Source organism: Aplysia californica, unplaced genomic scaffold (genome assembly GCF_000002075.1).
Source record: "Aplysia californica isolate F4 #8 unplaced genomic scaffold, AplCal3.0 scaffold00297, whole genome shotgun sequence".
NCBI lineage: Eukaryota > Metazoa > Mollusca > Gastropoda > Aplysiida > Aplysiidae > Aplysia > Aplysia californica.
This window is the reverse complement of record NW_004797567.1, coordinates 675,287-697,786: the sequence shown is the minus strand read 5'-3', so window position 1 is coordinate 697,786 and position 22,500 is coordinate 675,287. Positions and strand designations below refer to the sequence as shown.

Here is a 22,500-nt window from a genome sequence, read left to right as displayed (position 1 = left end):
CTAAAATTGTCTCCTTTCACGTCATTTTTTGCTCTCTAGCAATGATCTGTCTTCTGCTTTCATCTCCATTTTCTGCCCCCACCCCCTCACCTGCTTTGCCCCCTCCTCTGGGCTCCTGACTCTTTCTTTAGCCTTTCTACTGCTACTCCTTGGCTCCTTCTTACTGCTATCTTTCAACCACACTCCTAATCTTCTGGGAGGAAAGATGTACACCTAGCCTTCTCGGACAAGGGCGAAAAATCTCGGAGGTCCCATGTTTCTAGTTGCGAAAGTTAAAGATCCCTTGGTGGTCTAAAATCGATAACAGTAGGCTTCGGTCGCCACCCGAGCAAAATTCAAAATTTCCTACCTACTGAAAATGTTTGGTGAGTCTTGCGCGATCCTATGACCTTATGCATTTGCGAGCGCCGTAAAACACTTACAAAAAAAAAGTGTGTACGTGTAAAGGGTTTGATGGTTTCACCCCTGTTATAACCTACAGTGTGACTGCCCAACATAGGACACGTTACAGAAAGGTAACAAATGGAAAGTGGCCCGTTTTGACGTTCATAGCTTTTTATTGGGACGTGGCTCTGGTTGAAAAGGTGGGTTTTTGTGATATCGACAGATTTGAAACTGTTTAATGTTTCCCTGTATCTTCCAAATCAACTTCAAGCAGCTGGTTCACGAGAATCAAAATGAATGACATCTTTGACGTGTTTACCTCAAAGCATCCGTCATGATATTCTTTAATTATTTGCTTTCCCAACATTTACCATAGATTCAGGTCACCATTGATTTCTATAAGTACGGTGACCTCACTATTAAACCACCTCTAGTTCTAAGGTCGTGGAAAAGACCTTTAACTTAAAAAAAGAAATAAAAGCTCAATTTCAGTCCACGAACCGAAGCCAGACAGTCTCATTAATTCAAATTGGCTTTGCAAAAGTGGCACAATTTTCTCTCTTTTTTTATCCGCCCTCCAGTCACGCCTTTGCACGTGCGTGAGATAGAGCTCTTGGTCTGCTGCCGCCCGCACGGACCATGGTGCAAGGTGACTTCCTGGCAAAATAATATGTAAGGCATCGTGGTGAAATCAGGCGGTCGTCAAAATAATGAAATAGAAGAAATCGGCATTTGTTCCCCCTGTTTGGTACTAGCAATTTTTACCGAATTATGGTTGGGGGGGGGGGGGGGGGGGGGGGGTGGGCTCAACACATGTCTATTAAGAAACATTTCTGTGTGAAATTTTACTGAAAACCCGCTAACTAAAAGCCTTTCCGAGGACTCTCAAAGTATGCAAGTTACCAAACTTTGGCGGTCATTTTCTTGCTGATTTTACCTCTGGAAGCAGGTCACCCCTCCCTTCTTCAGTTGCAAATATCTCGACATTTATTCATGATTTATGGGTTAAAATTGTATCGAAAGCAATATAAATTAACAAACTTTAAGTTGATATCATTAACTAACATGCGAGAAAATTGACGAGAGCCTGATCCCACCAAGTCGTGACACAATTATTGTGGTAAATGGTAAATGGTTGAAGAGGCTACAGACAACTAGTTATTCCTATTATTCGTTTCTTTTTTTTTTTTACGTTTCAGTCAACACCGTGCATCGTACCTTTTACGTAGTGAAAACACTCTTTGAGTACAAAAATTGTGCTTCAGTTTCATTCACTGAAAGTGGTTTCAATAGACTAGAACGACCAAAGCTAAGAACTTGTGTACCACAAGAAAGGCAAGGGGGATACAATAATAATATTAAAGATAAGTGGTTTATGAAATTTTATTACAGAATACTAGTTATTCCTATTAATCGCTTCTTTTTATTTTTTGAACGTTTCAGTCAACACCATGCACCATACCTTTTACCTAGGGAAAACACTCTTCGGCTACAGAAAAAAGGCTTCAGTTTCACGTACCAAACGTCGTTTCAGTTGACAAGGACAGCCAAAACCTAGAGCTTGTACATGCCACGAGAAAGCCAGGGGGATACTTTAATAATAATAATAGTAAATGGTTTATGAAATTACTACAGACAACTCGCTATTCCTACTGTTTAATTTGTTTCTTGTTGAACGCTTCGGTCAGTACCGTACTCCATAACTTCTACATAGTGAAAACACTTTTAGAGTACAAAAATGGTGCTTCTGTTTCATGCCCTGAAAGTGTTTTCAATTGATGAAAACGGCCTCAGCTAAGAACTTGTGTGTACCACAAGAAAGGCAAGGGGGGTACATTCATAATTTTAATAGAAAATGTTTTACGAAATTTTTATTACAGACAACCTAGTTATTCCTATTATTTGTTTCTTGTTGAACGCTTCAGTCAACACCATAAATCATTACTTATTCTAAGTGAAACACCCTTTGGGTACAGAAATAAAGCTTCATTTTCATGTACCGATCGTGGTTTCAAAAAACCAGGACGGCTAAAACCTAGAAATTGTGTGTGTCACGATTAAGGTAAAGGTAGGGATACATTATGTCTAGTGGTCTACCAGTCTTTGCAAAATCCGACTCTTTATATCTAAGCCAGTGCGTGGTTGGCGGGTGCTCCGGTGTGGTTTGCTCCTTCTTTCCTATCAAACATCTATCGTCCTTATCTCTTCCCCTTCTGTTTTGTGTATGTTACTCTCTTGTAACACATCTATTCTTCGGCACTTATATGACCTTATTGTGTTGCAAGTGCCGTAAAACTCTCACCAAAACTAAACTAAAATATCTAAGCAATGCTTGTCAACCAGGGCAGTATTGCGACAAGTGGGCAGTTTGGTCTTTTTGGCGGACAGTGAAGATCGCGTAGGAAGAGAGTTATATTACGTCGTGCTTGGAACTCATGTCGTGGGGGCGGTACTAAATGTTAGCCTTTTCAAGGTGACAGAAATGAGTGCTGGCTACAAAAAGGTTGCCAACTACTGGACTAAAGAAACTACGCAATAAGACAATTCTGCTCTCTGTGAAGGAATCGAATGACAAAAAGGCACTGACCTAGATACTGGATTCTTAGTAGAACAACAGTATTCTCACCGCCTTTAAAAAAAAAGGGGGAGAGGGGGGGGGGGGCTTATTCAGGGGACCTCCGAGGCAAATGTTCAAAATTTGCTACATTTAACAGGAAACAATTATTCTCCTAATGCTATAGCTATCTCATTCGTGGCTGCCTTTGCTGGCCGAGAAGGCCTATGACTGTCAACGCCAATAAGATCCACGCAACAAATTCAATATTCGTTCATGTCCTGTTAATCCCATTATTCAGAACGTCCTTTCCGCTTCTGGACTGGGTCTGTCTGTTTGTCTCGATATAACCGGGGAGAAACTATCCGAAAAGTAGGTGAAAATGATTACAGATTATTAATTTATATCAATGTGAATTTTTTTTTACGCGTTTTGTAGTATCATTACACAGCTACGTATTTACAGTCTTCTGAAGGTCGATGCAATCCTCCAGCAGTTGATCAGAGAATAAGATACCCCCCCCCCTCCCCGATCTCTCTACTTTACAAAAACTGGTACCAAAAATACAGCCAATTTGAGAGGCCCTTGACAAGATTATCACCTTCTGGAAACTCTTACCTGCTATATGTCGCCTTACGAACCTCCGGATAGATGAATGTCTGAGTCTGATGAAGCAAGGTCAGGAACTAAACTGCAAGATATGGGCAATGTCCCCCCCCCCAACCCCCCTTTCCAGTCAACAAAATTCCTTATGATATGTGTCATAACGTGGTAAAATCAGGCACTCGTCAATTTTTGGGCAATTTGAATTATTGGTATCCTTTTAGAGCTTGTCGATTTGTGTAGCTTTCGGTGAAAAAAAGTACTAATCTATCATGAATAGAAGTCGAGATATTTGCGATTGAAGGAAGTGAGGGTCGCCTGGTTTCGGAAGTATAATTAGCGAGAAAATGGTCGCCAACGTTTGGGGACTTCCAAAGCTTGAGAGTCCTTATAGAAACTGCAAGTTTCCCTTTTTGTTCCTTAAATCAACATTTTCAGTAAAATCTATACAGAAATGTGTTTTTAAATGCATCTTAAAGGTGTTGAGACAACCCCCATCCCACCCCAAAACAAAATTCGATAAAAATGCCAAACGGGTAGAAAAATGGCAGTTTTTTCGATTTTATTATTTTGACGAGCGCCTGATTTCACCACGATGCTTCACATGTGTAAAACGCGGTTCGAGCAATGCAGCCTTTGTTGCGTAATGTGGTAAACTTGGCACGGAATTACTGTAAGACCCTAATAGATCTCAACTACTTTTTAAAAAAAAATATCATGCGTCATTAGTACTTTATTTTGTCCTAGTAAGCACTTGTCAGGAATTGTAATGCCAACGTCCATCCCCCCCCCCCCCCCCCCCCGGGTGGTGCTACTGACTGAAGTGTCTTTAGGCCATTTCCAAAGGGGACATTAACTTCTCGAGTTCTTATGCACAGTACAATTGAAATTGTAACTAGGCTGATTCATCAATGACATGCTCATAACTATGCCTGAACTGCAACTGCTTTTTCTTTCCTAATCCTTACCATCGTCATTTTCCCTCTACTTCTTTTGTATGTTTGTAACACTCTTGTGACCCACTATTTTGCGGGGTACCTTGATAGACGAAGCAGACTTTGTGCTGTTGGTGAGGACTTTTCTGTTAACACCTGCCCCTTGGCGCTCATATGACCTTATGTAATTGCTAGCGCCGTAAAACCTCTACTAAAACAAAACAAAAACGTCCACTTTTTCCATCTACAAGCGGCTAAAGTGTTCACTCCGCCCACACGTCGTATTTCCGAGCGGAGCATTAATTAATAATATTATGTCACTATAAGGGCGATCACCATCGCACACCAAAATACCAAAATGGCCGACTAGTCACATTAGCGGAGGATGTCGCCCAGGTTAACGACCACTGGTCTACGTGACCCAAATGATCCCATCGTGTTTCCATTTAAAAGATTAAAAAAATCAAACTGTCGGCATATTAAAAGGATCTTGTAGTGTGTAAACTTTATACACAGCAAAAAAATACAGGCGGGTGTGGAGAATGATTGAAAGGGGTTTTTATTTTTTAAACCGGACATCGTAAGCTTGGTCTAAATGTCTAAATTCATTAGATCATTATGAACGGGATGGATTCCCTTGTTTATGTTTTTGGTTGGATGGACACAATACCAGGGGAGGAAGGGTTAAGCTAGGATGATTTGGCCCTCGGAGGGGGGGGGGCGGGGGGAGGAAGGGAGGAGGGATGGAGGAGGGAGGAGGATGGGGGGCACCGAATGATCAGGGATGTTTGTCCAGGCAGAAACCAAAGTTCCGGTGTGGTAATTTAGTAATGGATCTTGTTCCACCAATCACCTGTGATGGGCAATGAAGATTTCAGTGGTGTGGTCGACATGTCAAATCAATTGCGCTCAATCTGGAGGTACCAGACTATACGTAAAACCTTCTGGAAATCTGGGGAAAAATAAGCTACGCAGTTCGAAATGGTTCTCTTGGCGGCTTAGGTTGTTGCGCAATTTCGTTTATACCCAGTTAAACGAGTCTGTTCTTTCGCTGGGTTTCTTTTGTTGTCTGTTTGTCAGCACTGCTAGAGACGTATTTTGTTGCTGTAGTTTCGCTGCATTTTTTAAATTTATTCTTTGGGTGTTGCTGCTGCAGAGCTGCTTCTGAAGCGACTGTTGTTGTTGTTGTTGTTGATGTTGTTGTTGTTGTTGTTGTTGATGCTGTTGTTGTTGTCGTTATTGTTGTTGTGGTTGCTATTGTTTTTGCTGTTGGCGCTGCTGTTCTTGCCGGTTTTTTTGCTTTGAAATTGTATAATGAGTTAGCAAATAATAAGCTCATATCTCTTACTTCAATAGAACTTCGTAATGTTTAGAATACTGCTAGGTCTGTCTGTCTGTCTGTCTGTCTGTCTGTCTGTCTGTCTGTCTGTCTGTCTGTCTCTATTATGCTTCTTTGTGACTGGTTGTCACCATGTTTTGGTGAAGTAAATGTTTTAAAGAAAACGTCCTTTGCATACATTAGTATTATTAGGTAGAATTCTGAAGAGCAAGATTAGATTATAATAATAATTCTCATGTGCTCAATATTTGGGATGCAATATTCTGAAACGTAAAGAAAGGAACTCAAGAAAAACAAAAAATGAAAAGACAGATGCTGATGGTGGGTTAATTAGTTTATATCTATCTCATGACAACCCTCAACTGAGCCAGTCTACCTTCGTATGGTATCTGGGTGTCTTCTGTGGTTGTCGAGTGGGAAATTTCCCGACCCAGGGACAGTCCTATTGAGACGCATTCTGTTATTACGTCAATTTTTCTTGTGATTATGTCATTTCCATTAGCGACAGAGACACGAACGAAATCATGAAGCCTTTTCTCTAAATGTATTGGTTTTGTTATAAGAAGATGTAACCAACAGTTCGTAGCTAGCTGGCGTATGCTCGGTCTCTCCAAGTTCTGGGGAAAACGAAAGACGCAAATTAGTTTGATAAGTTTCATGAGTCGATGTACCTAGTTTTGTTTCCTCTGATCTAAAGATTTATTTTCCCCCTAAAAAATTAAATCTCAGTTATTTTTTAGACTAGCAGCGTCATATCTCAGACTGTCTACAACGCGAACACATAACTCGTGAAATAAATGAAGTGGGACGGAAGTGGCGTAGAAAAAATAAGAAAACCCACGTCTTGCCATCTAGTGTGGTCTGGTCCGCCTACATCTTTTTACTATCACATTTGACTTACTTCTGGGCGTATCGTTCTGTATCCTAATGTCCTGCGAAGCTGGTCACCTTGAATTTGGCTAAGGAAATGTTGAAGTGGGTATATCTTTATGTGTCATATTTGGATGGACGTATTGGCATAACTGCATAATATCACTGTAACGTCAAATGAAGGTAAGATGTGGGTCAAAGCTCTTGAAATTGCTCAAAATAATATGGGTTCTCTTTAGACCCCAAATGTCCGAACTAGGTCCAATAAGTACTAGATAGAGGGGAAAAGTTTATTCTTACCAATTTCCACGCCCTGTTACGACAGACAAGGGCAGTCATTCGGTTGAAGCATTCCGAACGGTTACCCCTTTTTTTCTTGGGGAGATAATTGGGCTAAGAAGGTTCAATAACCCTGGAAGAAATGAGAAACAATTTTTTTTGGAAAGACATCTAATTTTACATAATGTTTGCCTACTCTTTCCTTTCTGTTAAAGGTTAATGTCCGATAAACTAGACGTTACATTCAGATTTACGTCATTCGAAGGGAAATATTTATGTAAAAGTAAATCCACCCATTTCCCTTTCCAATTACTAAACCACGTTAAAACGTTTTCGCATATGATTTCACGCGACCCAAATATGTCCTTTCTGAGCTGCGCCTTCACCAGAAGCTTGTATACTGCCAGGAAAAAAAATCCAAATCAATTTCTTAATCGGCAACTAAGTGTGTCCGCCTGTCTGACAGGGCAATGGTCGGATCTTCTAAACACTAAAAGTAAAAGGCAGACGCAGCTTTCGACTCATGCTAGAAAAATCCAGATTTTCATAAATTTCGATGTTTTTGTTTTTTTAAATCTCTAAACCAACAATTATGTCCTGCTTGCATTGATCTAGATCTTGAAACCGCAAAATGAGAAGATGAGGGGTTTAAATAAGTCTGATCAGCCTAGAGGTCTTCAATTTTCTGAACACTGGGGCAAAATGATCCCTTGACTAGGCGTTCAATACGGGCGTTTGCACCGAAAAAACCTCTGTAAACCATACATTATGCGGTTGTTGGGGGGGGGGAGGGGGGGTTATTCTGATTTTCTCTGAAAAATAAAGTTCTATGGGGCGGGGGCGGGGGTTACAATAATATATTTATCATAATTTAATATGTGTTCAATCTCATAAATGTTGTGTCTGTAGAATATCAACTGTGCTTATGGGAAGTTTTCAACATTTGTCTCGGCTATAATTTCGTCCACTCATACATCTGCCAAATCTTTAATAATTAAAAATATAAATGCTGCTACTAATAATAGAGGCAATGTCCGATAATTTGTTATGCAACATTTAGAACTTTTTCAGGCAAGAGACACCAGTCTGACTCGGTGTATGTGTATATGATATATATATATATATATATATATATATATATATATATATATATATATATATATATATATATATATATATATATATATATACAGAGAGAGAGAGAGAGAGAGAGAGATGTGTGTGTGTGTGTGAGGCAGCGGGGTGAAATCAGGCTCTCGTCAATTTTTGGGTATGTAGAGTTATTATTATCATCTTAAAGCATGTTCACTTGTCTTTACTTGGCTGAAAGAATATCCATTTACCTTTAATACAGGTCGAGATATTTGCAAAAGAAGGAGGTGTGGGGTCACTTGTTTTCTGGAGTAAAATTAGTGAGAAAATGGCCGCCAAAAATTAGTTATTTCCTTAGCTTAAGAGTCCGTGGTAACTGAAAATTTACTTTTTTTGTACCTTTAGTCAACGTTTTTCAGAAAAATCCACACACAAATGAGTTCTTTAATGGGCATGAAAGGTGCTGAGCCAAAGAACAAAAATTTGATAAAAATTCACAAACCTGCGGAAAAATGCCAATTTCTTGACTGATTATTTGGACGAGAGCCTGATTCCAACACGCTGCCTCACGCACACACACACACACACACAAACACACACACACACACACACACACACACACACACACACACAAACACACACACACACACACACACACACACACACACACATATATATATATATACATAATTTGATGAGTAGTTTGGATTTAAGGGCCGAAGAGTGCATCAGAATTATCCTAATTACCAATTTTTTTTAAAATACCAGGAAACCACCACAAACTGTATGATTACTGTCCATAAAAAGTTAAGTCTTCTCAGGAGTGTCTGCCGTTAATAAAGCTGCTTCAATCGATTCAAAAGAACATGCTCGGATTTTGGCTGTGACCTGTAACCTGACGCAGCATCAAAATACGTCAGTTTGAGTTGTTTTTGTTCTGATTTAGTTTCAAAATTGCGTTTGTTTGAGTCGTCTTGGACCTAATGAAGTACCAAAATGCCTATGCGGGTGGTTGGCGGGTGCTCTGGTGTGGTTTGCTCTCCTACCAAACATCTATCGTCCTTATCCCCCCCCCCCCCTCCTTCTGTTCTGGTTTGTTACTCCCTTGTAACTCCTCTAATTTTCGGCACTTATTGTGTTGCAAGTGTCTTAAAAAACTTACTGAAACTTTTTAAAATGTGTATCGTCTGAGCGGTAGTAACTGATGGTCATTCTTCTCATTTTAGTCATGATATGTAACATTGCTATGTGGTACATTATACCAGTCTCAAAAGTAATTTACGAGTATCATATATACCTTTACTCAAGAACTAGCATATACATACATAGTAGGAGAATGCCGCAGACTTGGGAAACTCACTACAAGCAACATTATGAGACCGTGACCCTGAAAACTACCCCCCCCACACACAAAAAAAGAAACCCAACAAAAAACAAAAGACAACCACAATGAATACTCATAAAAAAACGCTAGTCTTCCGTATACCCAATTTGTGTAAATAAAGGCATGCCCGTCCCTGATTACCAACGCTTTTATGCAAATTCAAATGAATATTCATGTTTTGTACAATTGGTCACTGGCTCTGGGATAAAGACCATGGTGCCAGAGCTTATCTTCGGTCTCACGGCGTTAAGCGGAAGGGTGTTCATAGCATGTTGCATGCAGGAGTATAATGAGACAAGGTTATTCTCTTTGGGGCCCTGGTTTTGGAATGGTTAGTGACTTTGGATTTCTTGAGGGTGAAAAGCTGACATTAGTTATTTAACCCTATCAGTACGCCCTGGGGACATTTTGTACCCCCGGGGTTGTATTCTTCACGTTTTAGAATACTATACTTCTAGTGCCAAGATCCCTTTGAAACTGTCAGTATTTCTCAAAAAATCATTTTGACAGACTGCTATGCAAAGCGTACGGATGGGATTAACGAGTATATTTCCTCTTTGGAAAGTGGTGGCACAGAGTTCCCCACGTCGTATGGATACGATAGTAAAACACGACATACGGATAGGGTTAAGTGGTGGCATAGAGTTCCCCACGTCGTATAGATACGATAGTAAAACACGACGTACTGATAGGGTTAAGTGGTGGCACAGAGTTCCCCACGTCGTAGGGTTACGATAGTAAAACACGACGTACGGATAGGTTAATTGGAGTTTCCTGTTGTGTGTTCTTGTGGAATGCAGTAGCTTTGTAGTGCCAATTGTTTCATGCTTGAACCCCAAGATTTCATGATAGTGGTGGTCTTTTGGTGAGGGGTGGGGTTGGGAGGGGGTATTAGGGGGAAGTAAGTAATGGAAAGGAGTTCAAAATATTATTAGATTGATAGACTAGTCTCAAAAGGATCAGTTTAGTTTTAGTAAAGGTGTTACGGCGCTCGCAACTGCATAAGGCCATACGAGCGTTAGAAGATTAGAGGTGTTACATGAGAGAAACAAATATAAAAAAAGAAGAAGGGGAGATAAGGACGACAGATGTTTCATAGGAAAGATGGAGCAAACCACACCAGAGCATCCGCCAACCACCCACCAAACGGTTTATTCATATTATTGACTTTATATATAATGTAAGTGTGGAGTCAAATATTTTCATGTCGCTGCCTCTTGTTGTGGGCACTGCTGAGTTAGCCCACAGTCAAAAATAGAGTGTGAGATCGAGACACCAGAATTTGCACCCCCCCTATTCGAAATTTCAATGGTATTGCATGTGCATTTTGCTACACATGTTACAGGAGGATAAATCTTAGTACGAAGATATACTTGAAAAAAAATGTATCGTTGTTGCTCATTTGTTCCAAACTAGAAAATGCATTTACGAAATACCTTATTACTTCAACCACGGGTCGTTTAATCGAGATAGTCCTGTATGATTTATTACGATTACAAAAATCCCAGTAAAGGTGGCGAAGTGATCAATCACATCTGATTCCGAAGGCCATTCTTTTGCTCTTGACTCTATTCTCACCTATAGATTGTCTTGTGCTTTAGAACCATTACCATTGTTCCGTGAAATTGTGTTTGAAAGTTTTTGGCTTTTTTGTGTAATTATGAATATATTAGATCTACTCAAGCTTTCAACGTGTCTCTTTTGTTTTCGTATTCTATTCACTGCTCATCCATTTGTTTCCATAAAGTTTGACAATTTTTTTATAAGGATTGGACACTACTCTAGCTCTAGCATAGAAAAGATACTTAATTAACTTTGAAGAGATTTTGTCTTTTGGGAATGGTACGGATGTCAAAAATATAAAACTATCCTTGTCAAGCCAGGTCCATGCTGAAAGCCGCTCTTCATTAATTTGTCTTGATGTCGAGGAAAAATACATGTATCTTGGAAAAAAAGCCGAGATACCAATTTTGTGATTGGCCTGGTGTCAGGGGTAAAGTTAATGAGAAAAATGTTTGCCAAGGTTTGGGGACTTTCAAAACTGTTGTGTTCTGGAAAACTGTATTATTATTGTTGTTGTGTTGTTGCTGTTTGTTTTGTTTGGGGGGGGGGGGGCTGTTGCCTTTGGTCAGCGTATTTCAGTAAGATCCAGCAGGGATAAGTTTTTAATGGGCATAAAAGACGTTGGTCCTAAAACCAAATAGTCAATTAACCCTATTCGTAGGTCGTGTTTTACTATCATATCCATACGACGTGGGGAACTCTGTGCCACCACTTTCCAAAGAGGAAATTTACTCGTTAATCCGATGCTTTGAATAGCAGCAGTCTGTCAAAATGATTTTTTGAGAAATACTGAAAGTTTCAAAGAGATCTTCGCACTGGAAATATTCTAAAATGTAAAGAATACAACCACGGGGGTATAAAATAACCCCAGGGTGTACGGATAAGATTAAACTTCTCAACGGGCTGGAAAATGTCAGTTTCTTCGATAGCATTGTTTTAGTGACCACCGTATTCCCCCACGATGCTCAACAGCAGATATTGAGTCATCATGACAATCTGTAACATCTTGCCGTTCAGATTCCGGATACATCACAAAAGAAAATAATCCCGCCGTCGAGGTACAAGAAATGAGTAACTAATAAGTTATTGCAGCAGCAGCGTCCAGAAAAAAAAATCGCGCAATATGTCTTGTACTCTATCGATTGGAAACAAGATATTTGAAATGGGTCTGAAGGGATTATGTGAAAACAAGTTTCCATTATTTTCCTTAGTTCAAAATATGTCTCGGTCGCGGTAGGCCTAATAAATCTGAAAAGAAAAATAATCATTTTTACGACGAGTCTTCATATGCTTTCTTTAACACCATTTTATAAAACGACACCAACATCTCCATTTCTGAAAAGCTTAAGACCAAGGCGTATTATAATCACCTCCTCGTCGGATGAAATGATGACTAAGGTTTCAAGGAACAGGAGAGAAAAAGACAGCGAATACCAGTTATATTTTCATCAGAACCAGTACTAGCAAGGTCCAAGGTTACAAAAGCTATAATACTGAGAAAATGAATCCTTCGGCTTAGAATCTAATCTTGGTTCTCTTGACTGAGGAATGCCAACCCAGCAAGAGCTTCTATCCCCCCCTCCCCCCCCCCCCCCCCCCACACAGAAAAAGTTTACATGTATTTTTTATGTGTTCTGTATTTTAACGGAAACAACACAAGACAGTCACTGCAGATGAACGCACAGGGTGCGGGAGGCAGGGGTAGGCCACTGGAAACATGGAGGAGATGCGTGGAAAGGGACATGAGAGAGATAAAGCTCACTTGGAACGAGCTGGGAAGGATGGCCCAAGACAGAGAAAAATAGAAGGACCTTGTATGTGGCCTATACCCTGCCTGGGGAGGAAGGCAATGACGATGATATATTTTAACATGCCGTGGTCTGCCAATAAACATTGACATGCCTTTTTAATGAAACAAAATATATTATCTAAGCGAAAGTCCCATGTTGTAATAACACGGAGAGACCAAAGTGCGACGGACCTGACTGCGACAATGTTCTATAAGATACTCTAGCGGCCCTTTCGTGATCCTTTTATGGTCCTTACGAAGCCCTATCTGCTTAGAGTGGCTTTCCCCTAGGTCTATGAACCTTTCAAATTCTCTCCCACGTATGTTCTACTTCCCAACGATGGTGACATTTTCGGCATGCGCTATCTCGAGCTTCCATAACTTGGCTTCTGAAGTTTTAGGGTGAGTAGTTTTAACCCTATTTATCTTGTTGATTTGGCAAGATTATGTAAAGGACGTTTTAACAAGTAGAATCCATAAACGTCACATATTTTGTGCATGCCTGAAATAATATTATTGATTAGATCATTTTCAACTGAAAAACGTACGTGGTCCTGTTGAATTCAAGCCAATTTCGTATGAATTAGCATGGCCAGGCACGGCAGAGATGAAGGTAATGCCCTATAATTCTGACCTGAAAGTGGCATAGAGACCGACAATGTCAAAGAAAATATTAGCATGGAAAAGAGATAAAAGCAAAAGTTCAACTTATGGAAGAAAAATGTGAAGCGAGAGGACAGTTTAAAAATGCTAAAGGAAAGAAAGAAATGGAAAAAAGTAAATAACTAAAATGGGGGAAAGAGCAATGGAGAATACTGGAAGAAAATAAAAAGGCAATAACTAAGAAACATTGAAACACCAAAACGTATGGGATGAAAAGAAAAGTTACGAAATAAGATCCGTGCTGGATTTAATGGCAATGAAGAGATGTTCGTTGATGACTAGATGAGTATGATGCTTTTGAGATGAATGAGAACGTTGAGTGAATACATTTCTTTAAAGCTAATTTGCCGATGTGAGTGGGCATAAAAAGAAAATGAGAGCCTGGAAATAGTCTAGGACAGGTCAGTGTTTCAACTTGCACCAAACGTTACGAATGCTGAAACTGGCATCAAAGAAGAGATGCAGATGCCTTAAATGATATGAATTCATTCCGATTTTGCGTCGCACCATCGATTCTTTGGTCGACAGTGAATCAGACAGGCAAGCAGTTTCGTCTCTTCCTGTTGATGGTTTATATCCTGGGCAATGTATACCAGACAAGAAAAGCAGATTGGTTTTGGGTACATGTGTTTGTGTGAGAAAGAGAAAGAAAGGGAGAGAGAGAGAAAGAGAGAGAGAGAGGGGGGGGGAGAGAGAAAGAGAGAGAAAGAGAGAGAAAGAGATAGGGGAGGGAGAGAGAGAAAGGGGGGAGAGAGAAAGAGGAGTGTGTGGAAGATGGAGCATGGATACACTGTAACACCAGAAGAAACACAACATTATTATCTCGTTACAGCAGAGTCCCACTACGGTGGAAGACCTATGGGATAACGGAAGAATGCGGTTTTTTTGCAAAAAATGAATGGCAAAGTGTTGGACGGCAGATCATAACCTCAACATATTTTAGATGACTGTCTTACTTTTCATTTCAACTGCTTCAACAAGGAATGCTTTGGTCTCAATTAATGCACCGAGATCTATGTTGTTGACATATGAGTATTTCAATGGGAACGGTAGCTTGGGGCAGAAGATATTCGGAGACGTCTCCAGCGAGCACCCAGGAACCATTCGGAGACACACTCCCGCACACAGATGCACTATTTTGGGGGTCAAACTGAGTGTCGTTTGCTGCAGATCACTCATGTAGCCACTAAAACTGTCGCAAATCAATTATTTTCAAGAAAATTTCATATATGACTGTATAATATCAAATTATGGGTTAAAACAGCCCCCTCCCCCCCGCCCCCGGTTTCCACCCAGATTTTTTAACTTGGTCTAGCGGCACAAAGCATTTTGATTGGTCTGTCTCCGTCGGAGACGTCTCCGAATAGATACTGCGGTAACGTGGAGTTAGGAATCATTGTAAATATTGTAAAGTAAGACGTGTTTACTGGTCAGCCGCCAAAGATTAGACTGTCGATCTACAACTGCTAAGGCCTGCAATATGTTGCACTGCATTTAGTACTCGTTGATCTACATACATTACACACACACACACACACACACACACACACACACACACACTTACACACGCTTACACACACACACACACACACACACACACACACACACACTCACACACACAAACACACACATACACACGAACACACACACACGCACACACGCGAACACACACACACACACACACACACACGCACGCACGCACGCACACAAACACAAACACACACACACACGTATAATTTCTAGCGTAATTAATCCAGAAAATAATTCAAATCCGATTATTAAAACAAAAATGTATATATATATATATATAAATGAGAAATAAGAACTGTCCCGATAATCCCAAGTCATCATTATCCCAATTGTTGTCAACGGATCCCAAGGTATATCCTATTATTTTCCCTTCACGTTTGTTGTGTTTTGAGTTCTAAATAATATGATCATTTAGGGAAAGAACGTATTTGTTTTATATACATCTATGCTATCTACTCCCTGTATTTCTTTGTGTGTTTGTTTTTGGCGATAATAATAATAATAATAATAATAATAATAATAATAATGATGATGATGATGATGATGATAATAATACTAATAATAATAATACTAATAATAATAATAATAATAATAATAATAGTAGTAGCAATAATGATGATGATGATGATGATAATAATGATAATAATAATAATAATAATAATATTATAATAATAATAACAATAATAATAATAATAATAATAATAACAAATAGCATTTGAATAGCGCATGTCCCCACTCGAAAGCAAGCTCTATGCGGTTTACACTATATTAACATTTAACGATAACACTCCAACAAGTAAGCAGCCGCTTCACGGGGAATACTGCAGCTCTGCCGTACCGAACCGGCCTCGGCCAGGGAATTGCACCTATCCGTACGTCGTGTTATACTATCGTATTCATACGACGTGGGGAACTCTGTGCCACCACTTAACCCTATCCATACGCCGTGTTTTACTATCGTATCCATATAACGTGGGGAACTCTGTGCCACCATTTTCCAAAGACAAAATCTGCTCGTTAATCCGATCCGCACGCTTTGCATAGCAGTCTTTTTTTTTTGTTGGTAAGTATTATACGGCGCTTGCAACTGCATACGGTCATATGAGCGCGCAGAACACATTAAACTTTTTCCAGTGCATAGCAGTCAGTCAAAATGATTTTTTTTTTTTGGAGAAATACTGAAAGTTTCAAAGAAATCTTTGTACTAAAAGTATTTTGAAATGTGAAGAATACAACCCCGGGGGTACAAAATGACCACAGGGCGTACGGATAGGGTTAAGATTAGAGTAAATATTGGCATCTCTTTGTATCTAAGTGTAGAGGTTCTTCCTCTGCCATTCGAGGGACCTAGCATGGCCACACCGTAGCTATTTTGAACGATCGGAACGAAAATAAGATATTATGTAACCATTGTCTTACAACCGAAGGAAATTCGCTCGTGGCTGCGGTTGACATTTCTTTTATATTATAATATTTCATATCAAACAACTAAAACACTGAGCTTCAATGTACACGAGTTGCAACATTTCTTCTTGGCAAGAGCTTTCAGGAAAACACCCCTGCGCCTCTGTATGAATGGCTTAATTGCTTACCACCCCCCCCCCCCTTGTAAAAAATGCAGCCAAACTTAAACAACTATGATCAAATAATAATCACGCTGGAACTACTTTACGGGGAATGTGAACAACCTTTAATTCATGTTACAAGACAAACAATTCTGATAACCGGTGTTCTCTTTATAAGAACTTGTGGTTTATTGATCAGCCGTCAAACTTCTTCACTGGTGAAACATTATTCCTCCCACGGGGAAACCTGGCAGACAGTGAGTGGGTGATATGATAAGCCTTAGCTTGTTTTATTTAAGCCTCCCCCCGAACCCACGCTGCCTCCAGCTAACCTTATACGGTTGCACCCATATTAGGGTATTATGAAAATTTTTTAATATACGCAGGAATGTGCCTACATAAAAAAATTCGATAGCAGCAAGGCTAGAGGGGGGAGGGGGGCGAGAAAAACCTGGATAGATGGAATCAGGGAAACACTAACCACCCACGGCATCCTCCTGACCCAAGCTCTCCGGTTGGTGCCAGAGAGACGCCTCTTTCTTCCCGCGACACCCAAAAGAGTATAAGCGGCGGATAAAAGTAAAAATAAATGAAGGATATACGACGAGCGAGGTCAGGAATTGGAATTAAATAAGTTGGAAAAGACATGACTGTCGATGTGAAACTTTCTCCACACAAGCGCAGGGGGTGTAAGTTTGTTTCCTATTACTTGCTTTTGGAGCATGGTCGGGAGAAAAATGAGAACTTGAAAATTCCACAGAGTAACACCAGCCTTTCAATTGACCTATTTGGGATTTAACTGTTTCACGGCCTCCTCGGCACAACTTGGGTCATTACCGTGTGGTGACGCCCCTTCGACTCTGTTCCACTGGGTGGATAAAACAGATGGAGGTACTCGATAAAATGACGTCCTCACATGGGATATCAAACTCACATCATCCCCGGGGCGGTACCACTGACTGAAGTGTCTTTAGGCCATTCCCAAAGAGGGGGACATTAACATGTCGAGTTCCTATGCGCCGTAGAATTATTGTAATTGTAAAATGGGCTGATTCATCAATGTCACGCTTATTACTGTGACTGACCTGCTACAGGGACCTGCTGCTTTTTCTTTCCTAATCGTTACTGTTGTCATTTTTTCCTTTACTTATGTTGTATGTCTGTCACACTGTTGTGACACGCTATTTCTGGGGTGCCTTGATAGTTGAAGCAGACTTTGAGCAGTTGAAGATAGAGAGGTGAGCAGAGTAAGTCTGATTCCCTGTAAGGACTTCTCTGTTGACATCCACCCCTTGGCGCTCATAATATGACCTTCTGCAGTTGCGAGCGCCGTAAAACCTCTACTAACAGAAAAAACCTCACGTATTTTATGTGAAACATGAAAGCGCCTACCCATTGCACCATAGATGCTGAGGACCTCGTTGAGTATAATGAAGCTTGTAGACGCTTTAAAGAAACAACAAAAAATAAATGATCCCTTCCCAAACATTAATGCTTCTCTTTCTATCCCCAGATTTGTCGAGCATCTCAGTCCAGGGTAAAGCTCCTCAACGGCCGTGATCCCCGCAGCACACTTCCTGTCATTGACCCCAGCAGTCTGCGCATGACTGTAATGCTACTGTCCGTGTCTTTCACCTTCCTGCTGACCACTCTCCCCATGAACGTGTCCAGCATTCTGGCCAGTGCTTACATCAATCGCGCCGGCAGCTCGGACCAGACAAAAGCGAAGGGCATCCTTTTCGGAACCCTCGCCACCCTCCTCATGTACTTAAACCACTCTGTCAACTTCCTGCTGTACTGCGCGACAGGCAGGAAATTCCGAGACGTGGTGCGACGTCTGGCGTGCTCGATCTTTCGTCGGAGGGACGCGACGCCTGCTTTAGACCACAGCAATCATCTGTTCTGCTCGCGAAAGGGCGGGGCGAGGTACAATGACGTTCAGAGGTCATCAAACAGCCAGGAGAGCCAGGTATGACTAGCACGACGCGTTGAGCTTGTGACGTTTTGTGCTGGACTGCTGCAGGACCACGCCCTAGCTTATTCCCAACTGTTGGAGAGCCAGGTGTAAGGCTAATCCAGGCATCGTCTTAAGGCTGGCCTACGTAGTCCCTTCTGGACAAGCCTTCAGCCTCGACCTCTGTAGGCCAAATTATGTCCATCTACAATGGTGGAGAAAGAGGCCGGCTGGCAGGATGGCAATAGGGAAAAACAAGCCTTCTTAGACGCAAAAGACTTTTGGCGCTCAGTGCAGAAGAAACGCTTAAGTTACTTGTGTGATGTCATTTGACAGTAAGCGAATACTGTGTTTCTGCATCGCTCTACGATATTGTCATATTTGACTGGGATTACACGGGCTCAACAGGCGCCAATATAAGGATGTAATAATGGTTTGTTGTGGCGGAATTCGGAGCACATAAGTAAAGAGATGAGAAGAGTGGGTCAGTGAATGGATATCGGTTAAGAGACGCGGTGGAGTGAATTGTGATGAGTGCCTTGAGACTATTGACGGGAGATCAATGAATTGTGAGGCAGCGTGGTGGAATCAGGCTCTCTTCAAAATAATCAACGTGAAGAAACTTGCATTTTTCAGCAGGTTTGTTGGCTCAACATCGTTCACGCTCACTAAAGAACTCACTTCTGCGTGGATATTTCTGAAAAATGTTGATTAAAGGTACAACAAAATATTTTTTCAGTTACCACGGACTCTTAAGCTAGAGAAATAACTAACCTTTGGCGGTCATTTTCTCACTAATTTTACCTCTGAAAACAGGTGACCCCCACCTCCTTCATTCGCAAATATCTCGACTTGTATTTAAGATAAATGGGTAAATTGTCTCATCCAAATAAAGATAGGTGAACAAGCTTTAAGATGATACCAATAACTCTACATGCCCAAAAATTGACGAGAGCCTGATTCCACCACGCTGCCTCACAATTGTATTTTGCACGAACGTTCTATAAGTGCCACATAAAAAATGGATTTTTTTTTTCCAAATCAAGTTTTTGTTTGGGAAAATCGAGAATAGGCCCCAGAACTTGATGCTTTCTTTCCTTCGAGCTCGGGCACACGGGACCAGTTTGAGATTTGAAATGAGGCTTTCTGCGTCATTTATTTTGTGTTGGTGTTTTGTAGAGTTAGTTTTCTTATTGTTAGTAAATTTGGTTGTTTATTTTTGTGAGTGGTTCTATGAAATAATAACTGTTTCTGTCTGCTCTTAGGTGAGCCACCTCTTCTTATTTTAACTGCTCATCGACTCTGATATGTAGTAAAACAAGAATGGCACTATATTTGAGTTTATATTACTTTTGGGTTTTTTTTCTTTTCTTTTGTTTGCTTTGGGGGGGTTTTCTGAGAGAAAAAGTATTTACAATTTGATTTCCCTTATTGGTGCGTTTACCTTTCGGCATTGACCTCAAAAGACCAGTCTCAGTGTATATCTGGTGAAACACACGATTGGCGCTTATATGACCTTATGCAGTTGTGAGCGCTGTAAAACTCTCTACTATAAAAAAAAACCCAAAAAAAAGAACCTTTTCAATCAGTGATAGGACGAAGTAAATATAATCAGCGTATGGGGTTGACTTGAAAGACAGCATCATTTTTTAAAACTGGTTTCGAGCATGATTAAATGTACTTACCTGTTTTATATAATGGGGTGGGGAGTGGGGTGAATGCCCTCCGTCATTGTTATTTTACTGAACGTTGGGGGATTAATGAACTCTAAGGGTACTATAATATTTAACACACGACGACAAATGACAGAAGGCAAAAATGAGAAAACTAAAGTGTATACAACATGGTACTCTCCAAACTGGTGAGAAAATATATTTATCTACTTCACTGAGTAAAGATGAGTTTAATGTGTTAATACATGACGACCCGACGAAGGGTGAAAGCCCATGCTTTCTGAGCCATAACGTTAATTAAACAAAAAACATTGAAGTTTACGTGTCAAAACCCACAAGACTCTCCTTTAAAGTTGTCCGGGCTGTTGTCTTCAACTTTTGAGTTTCATCCTTTCAAATTGATGTCAAAGACACTGTGACTTGTTTTCAATGAACAATGTGGGTTTTGCTAAATTAATTCCTCGGTGTAGGGTAAGTTGTTCCATTTTGTATGTCTTCCAACAAAAGCGATGTGGAAAACAATGCACAAGGGGGATATCCAAAAAAATGCGGTTTTGAGAACATCGAAGGTAAAATTTTGGACCTTTGTTCAGTTTCTTTTAAAGACAAGGAGAGTTTTCTCAATAACTGAACAAATATACACCCCAATGAAACCAAATTTCTCTTATAGGTAGGGCATTATCCACTTTTGGTGTAGGTCAATATTTCTAGAAACCCCCGAAATCTGGGTTAGCCCGCTTGTCCTTACAAGCGACCAATCATCATCAAGCGCCAGGCCTTTGACAGGCATCGGTGTTCATGGTTCTCCTTTCATGCCTTTGCTCGGATGGTCTAAAAAACAAACTACCTTATCCTGAACTTTCCCTGTCTCCCATCTGGTTAGGCTCTCCAAGAAGGTTCCTCTGGGTCTACTCCTGTCTTTTTGCCTTCAGTTTTACCAAGGAGAGTAATAAGGGGTCAATTTTTGGACAAGACGAAATTGAAACTCCCTACCCTGTACTAGATGTATATAAAGTAAAGTGCGTGGCTTTGCTTAATTTTCAGAAACAAAATGACTTGCAGCCCTATGGTTCTCATCTGAAAAGAATTTGCTCAATTTGAGAAGGCAGGGAAGTAAGGGAAGGGGGTGACATACTTTACTTGTGTTTTTGTTTAATTGATCAAATGTGGTGCCTGACTATGCGCTTAGCTAGCTAGACCTTGCCCTGGTATTCTTCAGAACTATACTGACCTTGCGATACAAATCTCTTACAAAGAGAGTTGTCTTACAGATCTGTGGGTATTGTATTGTTTAACATCCGTATCAAAACAAGAAGCTTATCTCTTTAGTTTTAGTAAGAGTTGCAACACAATAAGGTCATATAAGTGCTGAAGATTAGAGGTGCTACAAGAGAGTAACAAACACGCAAAAGAAGGATGGGAGTTAAAGTGGATAGATGTTTGATAGGAAAGAAGAAGAAGCAAACGACACCAGAGCACCCGCCAACGACCCACCAAGCTTATCTCTGTGCGATTCATCTGATTTGTTTTTCGCCCGTCTCTGGTAGCCTTAAGCGGAGACAGGGGGGAGTCACTAAAACTTTCAAACAGTCCTTTTGTTAGAATAATACTCTTGTACAGACTTCAACATAAGTTAAGGACCGCTTGCAAACACTCTGAGTGGTCTTCTTGGCTTGGTGACCGTGTGACACTGCAAGCCTTCTAGTAACTTCTCCAGCTCCCAACTCCATCCAGCAGCCATGCCATAGCTTTGGCACCATCAAAGCCTCTCAGCTTTTGTCTTGGTGGCACGTTGATGCAATACTGGATTTTGCGTTAATGGCGGCTTATATTGCCACCAAAGTGAGATTAGTTCGAGGCCGTACGTCAGTTTATGACGTCCACCATAAATTTTAACTGAGGAATGTCCGTAGTGTCGCGCAAAAGTCGATAAAAAAACGGCAAATTTGGCTAAAATTCCCGGAGAATTTCTGTGCAGCACGTGATGGTTTTGCCTCTTTGGGAAGCATTGCAGTACGCATTGGTAACCCATCAACACTTTCAGAGCAAACAATTTTGAAACGTTTATTGCTGTCTTTTTTCTTATTTAACCAGGACTGTCTGTCAAGGTGCTCCTTAACTTATGTTGAAGTCTGTAGGATCGAATTAAAAGCATGTTCATTTTGAACCTGGTCCCCCTTAATGACAAACGATACAGCATGTTGCTCTAAAAGATTTCTAAAGGTGAGCCCCTCACTTGAAACATAATAATGTCCTTTCAAAGATGGCTAATAATTCAGAGGTATGGTCTAATAAGTAACCTTCTTGGTTGAAAAAGGCACGA

General features: G+C 40.5%; 1 protein-coding gene across 1 annotated transcript in view; it reads left to right on the top strand.

Annotated features, from left to right (window-relative positions):
• LOC101859339 (probable G-protein coupled receptor 139) overlaps positions 1-19,261 on the top strand; it is a 29,606-nt gene extending 10,345 nt beyond the window's left edge. The window contains exon 3 of the mRNA XM_035970631.1: positions 18,064-19,261. Within this exon, the coding sequence (XP_035826524.1) occupies positions 18,064-18,525 (462 nt within the window). The 3' untranslated portion in view covers positions 18,526-19,261. The remainder of the gene's footprint in view (positions 1-18,063) is intronic.
• The last annotated feature ends 3,239 nt before the right edge of the window (positions 19,262-22,500 follow it).